General features: G+C 36.4%; 1 protein-coding gene across 19 annotated transcripts in view; it reads left to right on the plus strand.

Moving 5' to 3' along the window:
• Positions 1-11,269, plus strand: part of kmt2ca (lysine (K)-specific methyltransferase 2Ca) — a 495,715-nt gene that overhangs the window by 232,813 nt on the left and 251,633 nt on the right. For all 19 annotated transcript variants that reach the window (XM_069914823.1, XM_069914812.1, XM_069914813.1 and 16 more), the window contains 2 exons: positions 7,570-7,732; positions 9,267-9,438. In XM_069914823.1, the coding sequence (XP_069770924.1) occupies positions 7,570-7,732; positions 9,267-9,438 (335 nt within the window). The remainder of the gene's footprint in view (positions 1-7,569; positions 7,733-9,266; positions 9,439-11,269) is intronic.

Consider the following 11,269-nt stretch of genomic DNA (forward strand, 5'->3'; position numbering starts at 1 on the left):
GATTACATCCGCTTGACCTTCACCCCTGGTACACTTTGAACAGAGGGAGGAAACCCATGCTGACACAGGGAGCACTTACGAACTCCTTACAAACAGAGTGGGATTCAAACCCTGTTCCAATTACTGGCACTGTAACAGTGTTACGCTAACCGTACTCCCCTAATTGATGGTATGTGGATTGGAATGAATCAAGGGTGGCTGGAGTTATTCTGAGCCACAGCCAACATCTCAAAGTATGTCCTTCACGATGGTGTATGCCACAGCCATCAGGTGATTGTCTTTTTAGGTCTACCACTAATTTCTTTGGCACTGAAATGATAATGGCCTAATGAAGTAGGTGGGTACATCCGGACAGTCACTTCCTGTGTGTTCAATCTTAGGAATTTTTTTTTGGGGGGGGGGGGCGTAGCGTAATAGCGGGGAGCGTGCCATGATGGCATAAGTGAGAAACATGAAGGTATGCCTCTCCCGGGAGAACTAATTAATAATCGACTTTAAAACTTTTTTATTTTCAAATTTTGTAAGTTATTAAGCTTTAGGAACCTGCCTGAAATTTTTTCAAAATGGGAAGCCACAGATAATTAAAAAAATTGCTGCTAAGGAGGTGAAAAAATCGGAAGAAACCCGGCCTACCTTGATGTTGGAGCCTCGAGCTCAAGTTCTTCCTCCTCGGTCGAATCAAGGACCCGTGTACACGTGACACTGGACCAGCTCTTTGGGGAGCCAGAGAAGAAGAGAACAATTGATCTGCAGCTTCTTCAAGATCAATCGCACATGTGCAAAGCTATAGGTCGCCTGACTAAAGCTATGTCTGGGAATCAGTACTTATTAACAATTATGTGTACAGCATCGAGATTTCCAGAGGCTATACCATTAAGGAACATTAAAACCAAAATGGTGGTAATGGCTCTGGAAAGATTTTTCATAGTTTTTGGATTACCTAAAGAGATCCAGAGTGATCAAGGATCTAACTTTATGTCTGGGTTGTTTCAGAAATTGATTTATGAGTTGGGAATAAAACAGATCACCTCACCTGCGTACCACCCTGAAACTGAGGGAGCTTTGGAAAGATTTTATTCTACTCTTTAAAAATATGATGAGGATTTATCATCTGGAGAATGGAAAAGATTGGGATGAAGGTATTCATTTATTGTTATTTGCAGCAAGGGAGGCTGGGCAGGATTCATTAGGTTCCAGCCCTTTTGAAATTGTGTTTGGACATCAGGTTAGAGGACCTTTAATGTTTATTAAAGAACAGTGGGTTAATGAGGATGTGCAGTTAAACTTGCTGGATTATGTTTCTGAATTTAAAGATAGGTTACAAAAAGTGGCCTTTGGCGCAAGAAAATTTAGAAATGGCTCAGGGTAAAAAGAGATTAGGTAAGTCAAGTGGTAGCCTCAACATGTCACTCTAAAGCAAGCGGAGTTGCGATATTGATTAAGAAGGCTTTACCTGTTACAATTCAAAAGGTGGTTGCTGATCCTGAGGAGATCCTGTTTTGATTTATTGTCAAATTTATTCTGAAATGTGGACACTTCTGAGTATTTATGCACCAAATGTAGATGATGAAGATTTTATTCATGAGTGGCAGCGCACTCTGACATGGCGAACCAGCCCCGCTGAATCGTTCTTGGCTGTGTCCAGCACTACACATGATACTTTTATACATTTAGCTGAAGTTCATAAGAAGATTTTGATAGGAGGGTACTTTAATTGTTGTCTTGATCTGTTACTGGATAAGTTGGTAAGGTCGGTTGTAAAAGCAAAAGTGGCAAAGATAATTTTGAGTTTATATGAAAAATTTGAACTTGATAGCTTTTTGGAGGAGATTAAATCCAAAGGAAAGGGACTATATTTATTTACACAGCCAAAATTCTTATTCGAGAATAGATTTATTTTTAATATCAGCGCAATTGCAAGGAAGAATTATGCTTACACAGTATAAGCCTAGGATTCCATCTGATCACTCTCCACTTTTGATGTCATGTTTGGTCCCTGAGAAAGAAAAATGGGTTTATAGGTGGAGATTTAACTCTACATTGCTGAAGAGAAAGGATTTTGTGATTTTATATGGAAACAGATTCAAGATTTTTTAGAAATAAATTTGAATTTAATGGACAATAAATTTGTTCTTTGGGATGCTTTGAAACCATATTTATGAGGTCAGATAAGTTATACAGCAAAAATTAAGAAAGATTGTATGAAAGAGGTTGACCAATTGGAAAAGGAAATAGAAGGTTTGGAAAAGGATTTACAAAGAAAGGCTTCTGATGAGAAAAGGAAGAATCTAATAACAAAAAACTTCAGTATAATAATATAGAACAGAAAAATTAATTGGGAAAACTAAACAAAGATATTATGAATTAGGAGAAAGGGCTCATAAAGTTCTAGCTTGACAGTTGAAAAAGGAACAAACTTCTAGAACAATTAATGCTTTAAAAAATAACTAAGAAGATTACTTATAAACCTCAAGAAATTACTGATTCATTTAAAGATTTTCATTTTAATTTATATAGATTTCAGTCCATGAGACTAAAATTGAGAATTTTTAAAATCTCAATTAAATATATCTAGTTTAAATTATCAGGACCAAAGAGATTTAGATGTTCCCTTTATGGACAGAGAAGTCAGTGAGGTATTAAGTTTGTTGCAGAGTGGTAAGTCACTCACTGGGGGAGGATGGTTTTCCACCTGAATTTTTCAAGAAATTTAAGTACTTTTTAATACCCCCCTTATGGATGTGTTGAAGCAAGCAGCTGAATCCCATTCCTTACTAGAATCTTTTTCAAATGCAATTATTATAGTTATACCAAAAAAAAGAGATCCGTTAAAGTCTCCATCTTATAGATCTATAGCATTATTGAATGAAGATTATAAAAATATCGCTAAAATCTTAGCGAATAGATTAGCTAAATACTTAACAAATTTAAATCATGTGGGTCAAACAGGGTTTGTTAAAAAGCGACAATCTGCTGATAATGTTGCTAGATTGATTAGTTTAATTTGGTGGATCTCAACCTTTTTCTTTCTACTCACATCCCACTTTAAGTATTCCCTATGCTATTGGTGCTCTGTAATTAGTGAAGGATTGCTTAAGGTTGTATGCGAGTGGGAAGGGAAGGTTGAGAATCTCTGCTTGAGACCCAATTGTTACTGAAATATTTTGCTTGGGAAAAATTGTCTTTGTCCCATTTCCTTTGGAGTTATGAAACCATGCATGTAATGAGTCAATTAGGTACAATCAAAACAGTGGTTTTCAAACTTTTTCTTCCACCCATATACCACCTTAAGCAATTCCTTACTAATCCTAGAGCATCTATGGAATAGGGAATACTTAAAGTGGTATGTGAGTGGAAAGAAAAAGGCTGAGAACCATTGGTTTAATTCATTTCACTCAGAAAAGGGGAGACTTATCTGTGGCAGTAGCAATAGTTGCAGATAAGGCTTTTGATAGGCTACAATGGAATTTTTTGTATAAAGTATTGGAAGAGTTGGCTTTGGACCGACATTTATAAATTGGGTTAAAACTTTATATAAAAATCTGTCTGCAGGGTGGTGATTAATAGACAAATTTTACTTCTTTTAAATTAACTAGATCAAGTAGACAGGGATGTCCTTTATCGTCAGCTTTGTTTATTTTGGCAATAGAGCCTTTAGCACAATTAGTAAGTAAGTATTTTAAGATTAAGGTTATAAAGGTTAATCAAGAAGAATATAAAATAAATGTGTTTGCTGCTGATGTTCTGGTTTATTTGATGGACCCCACAAATTTGCTGTGTCAAATGCATACAAGTTTGGAAGAATATGGTGGAGTATCTGAGTTTAAGATTAATTGAGATAAAAAGTTAAATTTTGCCCTTAGTTATGGGTGGTGATCCTCAATGTAAAAAAAGCCACTCAATTTAAGTGGCCAGATGCTGGAATTTTAATGATTAAATAATTTATATAAATTGAACTATTTACCATTACTTAATAAAAATTAAAGAGGATTTGAATGGGTGGAATAATCTACCTATAACTTGAGGTGGTAGAGTAAATTGTATCAAGATGAATATTTTTCCTGGACTTCAATACTTTTTTCAGTTGATTCCTATCCCAATTCCTCAACATTTAAAAAAAAGTCTTGAATATGAGTGTTAGAAAGTTTTTATGGAAAGGAAGAATGGTGTAAACAAAATTTCTGCTCTGGTTAATATAGAACTTAGTAAAATAGGAGAAATTAATATTCAGGGTTTTATTTACAAATGGAATTCAAAATTATTAGTAGGAAGTAGAGATACACCTGTTTTGAAACATTTGATTGAATTAGGGAATAAAATTGATTATGAAGTAGGTGTGAAAGGTTTAATTTCATGAAAAATGCCTTTATGTCAAAATACACATTCCATTTTCTATGGATAATCAGTTTCTGGGGAGTTGGATGCGGGTGGGTGTTCAGAGAATAGAAGATTATTTTGAAGCTGAAAGATTTATTACCTTCAAATGAATGAAGGATAAATGTAATGTGTCAAATAATACTTTTTTCTGTTTTCAAGTTGAGGCTGTTTTGACTGATAAGATAGGTCCTACTTTGACATTACCTATCCAGATTGAATTGTAATTATTGATGCGTAACGGTAACGTAAATAAATTTATCTCTGTAATGTATAATTTATTTCAAAAGAAAGCCCTTAAAATAGGGTACCTAAATTGAGATTAAGATAGGAAGTGGATTTGATAGACAAATAGATGAGAAAAATTGGATGCAATTATGTAGAGATAATATGACAAGAATTATTAATGTTAGGAATAGGTTGGCTCAATACAATTTTATGCATCAGTTATACTTAACTCCTCAAAAAGTAAAAAAATTGAACTCTATATTAACAGATTATGTTTTTGATGTGGTCAAGACATTGGATCATTTCTGCATTCGACTTGGGCGCGTCCTAAAGTTAAACATTTTTGGTTGGAAGTTGGAAAATTTTTAGAACAATTAATGGGGATTAAGTTTCCACAGGATCTGATGTTATTTTTGTTGAGTAATATTAGGACTATAAGATCTAAATTGAAATTAACTATGTATTAAATTGAATTTGTAAAATTGCTCTACCAGCTTCTAGGGAGTGTATAGCTATTGGGAATCAGGCATAGATTTAGGGATGGAGAGATGGCATGCAGAGCTTCGTAGCTGTATTCCACTCAGAAAGATTCTTTATAATTAACAAAATAAATATCAGGTATTTAGAAAATATGGTGCCCATATTTGCAAAATGTGGGTATTAATGTTTAATAGACTCTCTGAAGACCCCATCTTTTGGTAACCTCGAGCATCATTACTTTACATCAAACTTTACATTATATAGTTTACTCTCTTGGCATTCTCCATTTTTGTCTCTTTTCTCCTTCATATTTTCTTCCTCTTTTTGTGGGATTGGGGAGGGGAGAGGGAGGGGGGTTTTCGTTTATGTGTGTGTGTGTGTATAAGATTTTTGAAAGTTTTTTTTATTGAAAGAAATGTATTTACTGTTGTTTAAAAATTGTTAAATAAAATAGGCAAAAAAATCTTGGAACTTAATGTATGTAATAATGAACGTGAGTGCAGGTATACATGAGGTAGAAGAGGTGCATGCCAATAGCTCACCAGCCTATTGCTCAAAGCAAACATAAAAAGCATTGAGCTTGTGTAGGGAGGGGAGTGGTGTTGTTTGTTATTCTGCCCAATTTTACTTTGTAACCTGTACATGCCTTGTCACAAGCGCCTGGTGTCCGCAAAGTTCACTCAAGTCTGCTTCGATGTAGCTTTTTGGCATTCCTGGTGGCCTTGCGTAGGTTGCACCTGGATTTCTTGAATAGGGTAGGGTTCCCTGACCTGTACCCCATGTTCATGGCCTTCAGTAATTGTTAATCAGGCTGAAGTTGCATTTGTTACCCTCCAATCCATGGGAACTATAATAGGAAAGTTGTATTATTCTGGAACTAGGTAGTATCAACATGACTTGCTAATGCTAGCACTAAATGAATTGGCTGAGTGCTGATTGCCAGGGTCTGCAACAGATAATAATTGAAGCAGGATGAGGGATAAGCCAAACCTTGCCAATATTCATGTGGCATGTGCATTTGTCCCTGATTGTACTAGTATAAATGACCACCCCACTGTTCTTGTGGAGGCAAAGGAAGGATCGGAAACACAGATGGAGAGTACAAAATTAATTAGTTTAATATTCGGTTATTGAGAAATGTGCCACCCCTGTGTATTTCATCATGAGATAGGAGGACACCAAGCAACCTCATCCCTCCCATTCAGCTGTTTATTTTGAATAAACTATTCTTTGTTTGTTCATTAGACGATTGATATTGATGGTTATAATAAAAGAATATCTTAGAGTAAAAAGATTGAGCAGAAACAGCATTATGGGATGAAAATTGTATTTGATTTACTGTGACCGATTATGATATATATTGTATATTTTATATTGCATATTTTAGATATGCTTTTAGAAGATAGATTGTAGGGTTTTTAGTTAGATCACACAAAGATACAAACACTTCACAAAACAGATCTAATTTAAAATGCCAGAGCTCTGCTCAAGCTGGACAGTCCAGGCTCCAAGTACCTTTGCAAAAACTTTGAAGAATGCCTATAAGGACTTCACAAATAGATGCTAATCAAACATGCTGTGGAGTAATGGATTATTGTTTTAGAAAGCAACAGATGAATGGAATTGGAAGGTTGGGTCTGGTGCTGCAGTCTATCAGAATGCAGCTTGCTGTTGGTTTTCTCTGAGTGAGAGAGAGAGAATTCAGTTCTATAGTTCAGCAGCAGCAGCTGGGACTAGAACAGGACAAGCTGGCAAACTTGTGGAAAAACCCCATTTTGAAGACGGGTTGTGAGTTCTTAGTTCAGGCTTCCCATTGGAGACAAGACTCAAGTTATGGAAGCAACCAACATCAAGCTTAAAGTCTATTTGTTCCCAGCAGCCATCAGTGCTCTCATATTGCCTTTTCACTGGAAAGCTGTACTCTGTAAACTGGAAGGGCAGTGCGATGTCGGAGATAATCTGTTAGGCTGCTCACTGAAGAGCCTTTCTCACCATACTAGGTATAATATGACAAAACAAACTTTAAATTCAACTAAGTAAAAAGCAAAACAACTGTAAACAGCTGACTGCAGTGAATGAATTGGTGCTCATGTCGAAGTCGTGATGACAGTCACGTTGGGAAATGTTGGCAGAGTTGCAGGGAAGTGATATCTAATATTTTCCTTTAGTATCTGGCGCACATGATTGACATGTTTATGGGATCATCATTTTATATTTAATAGTCAAAGCAAAAAATTTTTTTGGTTTGTTACCTGGCATTGCCCTTGCCTATAGCAGTCGCTTTTAATCGGGCTTGCAGTTGACAGACTGATGGAGTTTACAAGTGAATTCACATTTTCTACCTTTGGAACTGATCAGATTTTATTTTATTCTGCCAACATGGTTTGGAAACTATTGTGAGCTATAGTTGAATCTTGGGTGCAAATACACCACTCTGGATTGCATTTTTAAAAAGTGTTATTACTTGAACCTATCTTTATTTTTCAGCGTTGTGCATACTGTAAGCACCTTGGAGCCACCATCAAATGCTCAGAAGTGAGTTGCAATCAGCTATATCACCATCCATGTGCAGCTGCAGCTGGCACTTTTCAGGATATGAGAACTCTTACTCTCCTCTGCCCAGAGCACATTGATCAGGCTCCTGAAAGATGTGAGTGTGACCAGATTCTAAGTTTGCTTCCAATGTAACGTTTTTCCAAACAGTAAAAACCTACTTCAGCGAAATAATGATATTTTAATCGAGAAAATTATTTTCTGTTAACGTGATATATTTACTACTTTTTGAGGACGACCTGTACATTCCAAGTACAAAAACATTGACAAGGCCGTGTGTTTCTGGGAACCGGGCAATTATTTCCTTTCCCCATATTTTTTGGCCTGCAAACAAATGCCCACGTGTGGTAATTCTGCCACAACAAACTGCAAGTAATGTTTTTCTATTCCTGAAAATGATTGAATTACCACTTGGGATCAATTGGAGCACTTGGGCTTTGCCTGTGCTGTCACCTGTGTCTTTTACCAATTCATGATACTTTATTCTCCCCTTCCTGAAAAGCTACTGACCGTGCTGCAGGTAATTTTGGTAATAGGCCTACTTAAAGCTTAACGATGATGTTTTATGTTCTCGCTCAGCCATTCTCACGGGGGCCATAGAGCCACCCTGGGAGGCCACAGCACATTTAAGTGGAGGGGGGAACCACAGATTGAAATAATATATTTTTAAGCCGTCAGTAGAGAGAAATATGGAAGAAACCAACTAAGCTTGACTCCTTCACAGGGAGGGTGTCCCATAAACTTGAGGGCCATAAATGTCTGAGAACACCTGTAAATCTAGCTTTTGAGAACCGCTATTCACTAATTCAGACTGAATGTTGGAGGTACTATTTATTGTTCTGTTAAGGTTGGCATCCTGAATTAATTTTTTTGCCAGTAACAGTTGCCTTCAGGGCTTCACCCACATTGCATTAGACGATCAGCTTCTGAATGTAGCAGTGCTTCAATGATTCTGCCCTATTTAAGACTTGAGTGATAAAGTCTGGGCCGAAACTCCATAGTTGTACTATTTGGGAAGTTGATTCGATGTTGGGAATGAGAAAGGAAAGTGAAAAGAAAATGCATGCAGGAAGGAAAATTACAAAGTTGCTTATGGATCCGCCATGATCTTATTCAATGGCAGAGTGAGATCCAGACACAGGTTGCTTTTGCTTTGATTTCTTATTCTTAAATAGCATCTAAGAGAAATGGATCAAATTCAACACACAGTCTTCCAAGAAATGTTGGTGAATCAGGAAACAGAGAATGGAAATTCAACTGGTATTCCCTTCTTGTAGAAAATGAGGTTGATTGTAACATTTCACAAATGCCACACCATTCATTCCAAAGCAAATGCTACCAAAATAAAATTGCTTTTTTATATTGTCAAGGTCATTTTGCGTTGGTACATTGTGTCACTTGGAAACCAATGCTTAAAATCCTAAAAGGTGGCCAACTAAAGTTGAAAACCAGCTGCAGGCTTACTTTTCTAATATCACCTATTGAGTTCTGATTTTGTTGCCACAATTGAAAAGCTTTCAAATAAAGTCATGGAATTTATCTCTGGAGATTTGACCATGACCAGTTATTGTGGCATATTTTGTCTTCAAATGGTACTTGAATAATCTTTACTCATCTTTTTTTTTCTTCAGCCAAGGAAGAATCAAATTGTGCTGTGTGTGATAGCCCAGGGGAACTTTTAGATCAGCTTTTCTGCACTAGCTGTGGACAACATTACCATGGAGCATGCCTAGACATAACAGTGACCCCTTTGAAACGGGCTGGGTGGCAGTGTCCAGAATGCAAAATCTGCCAGACCTGCAGGTAAATCCCATGTTTAAGATTTCATTTTATGCAGGGATAGTTTTTGATGAATAAAATAGTATTTATTTCATTGCAACGTGAATCACACAATAAATTTTGATAATTGAAATAAAATTTGGAACAAGCCAGCCCGTTAGTTTTGCTTAGATAGAATGCTCCAAGTTTAATGAAATGTAAATTGTTTTTCTCAGCCTAGCGTGAAATCCATCTTGCTGAAATCCTTGCTTTTTAAGTACAATATTTTTAATTTTGTGTGGAGAAAGAAATACAGTATAGGTTTATTTAAGTTTTTAGTCTCTTTAATATTCATTTTTTAAGCTTCATATAAATTAAGATCTGTGTTGTGAATGCATTGTTAGGTATCTGGCATTTTTGTGTGATAACTAAATTTAGTTTTTCTGTCACTTTAGTGACATGAGCAGTAAACAGGAGTAGGTCAGTCATTCCGGTCTTCCAGCCTGCTCTTCCATTCGTTATCATCATAGCTGATCCAATCACAGTCTCAACATCCATTTCCCATATCATTTGATTCACTTGTAATGTCAAGGTCTGCCAGTCATAGTGTTGATTGTATTGAATGAGTCCATCTTTACTGCTCTCTGGAATAGAGAATTCCAAAGATTTGTGACCCTATTGAGAGAAGAAATTATTTTCTTATCTCTGTTTGAAATGCATGACTCCTTTTCTGAAACAATTCCCCTATTTCTTAATGCCTCCATGAGGAAAATGTCATTGGCATCTGAACTGTGACTTTCCGTGACAAATTATGTTTCAATAAAATCACCTCTTTTAATAATCCAATACGTACGGGCCCATCCTTCTTACCCTTTCTTGATGCATCAATCACTTTCCCTCAGAAATCAACCTTTTCTACACTACCTCCTATCTTAAATATGGAAACCAAACCTATTGGCAGTACTCCAGGTGTGATCTCACCAGTATAAAAGTTGCACCTGATATTCTTCGTGTTTGTACTCCATATCCTTGCAATATAGAACACCATTTCTTCCAGTAGTTACATGCTAACTTTGTGGGTTTTCTGTACTAGGAACCCCAATATCTCTGTAATATTTTGTAATCACATTCGACATAAATAATAATGTGCGTTTTTTTTATTCTTCCAAAGCGGATAATTTCTCAAATTTTACTCCATCTGTTCACTCATTTTACACAACTCTATCTCCTTTGTGTCCTCCTCCAGCTCACTAACCCACCATGCTGCAGGACCTTTCATCTAAGTCATAAAGTGTTGATTATAAATAGTTAAGGTCTCAACCCTAATCCCTGTAATCACTAATTACTGATTGCTAATCTGAAAATGACGCATTAATTCTAAGAGTTTTTTGTTACTTAGCCTGTTGCAAACTCTGTGCTCTTGTACAATAGTCTTTCACGTGGTATCTTATTTAATATCTTCTGGAAATGCAAATTTGTGGATGACACACGATTTGTGGCATTGTGGACAATGAGAAAGGCTTTCAAAGCTTGCAGGGAGATCTGGACCAGCTGATGAAAAATGACAAGATGGAATTTAATGCAGACAAGTGTGAGATGTTGCATTTTGGAAGGACAAACCAGGAAAGGACATAGGCAGTAAATGGTAGGGCACCGAGGAGTGTGGTAGAACACGGGATCTGAGAATAGTTACATGAACATATTTCCCTGAAAGTGGAAATGCAAAAACCTTCCATCTGCTAGTTCTCCCCAATCCACCCTGTTAGTTCTACCTTCATGGAATTTTAGCAAATTTTCCCTCATAAAAACATGTGGTCTCAGATTGATTGTCATACAAAATTCTTGCCTCCTTAATGATGGATTTCAGAACTTTAAT

This window comes from Narcine bancroftii, chromosome 1 (assembly GCF_036971445.1).
Source record: "Narcine bancroftii isolate sNarBan1 chromosome 1, sNarBan1.hap1, whole genome shotgun sequence".
Taxonomy (NCBI): domain Eukaryota; kingdom Metazoa; phylum Chordata; class Chondrichthyes; order Torpediniformes; family Narcinidae; genus Narcine; species Narcine bancroftii.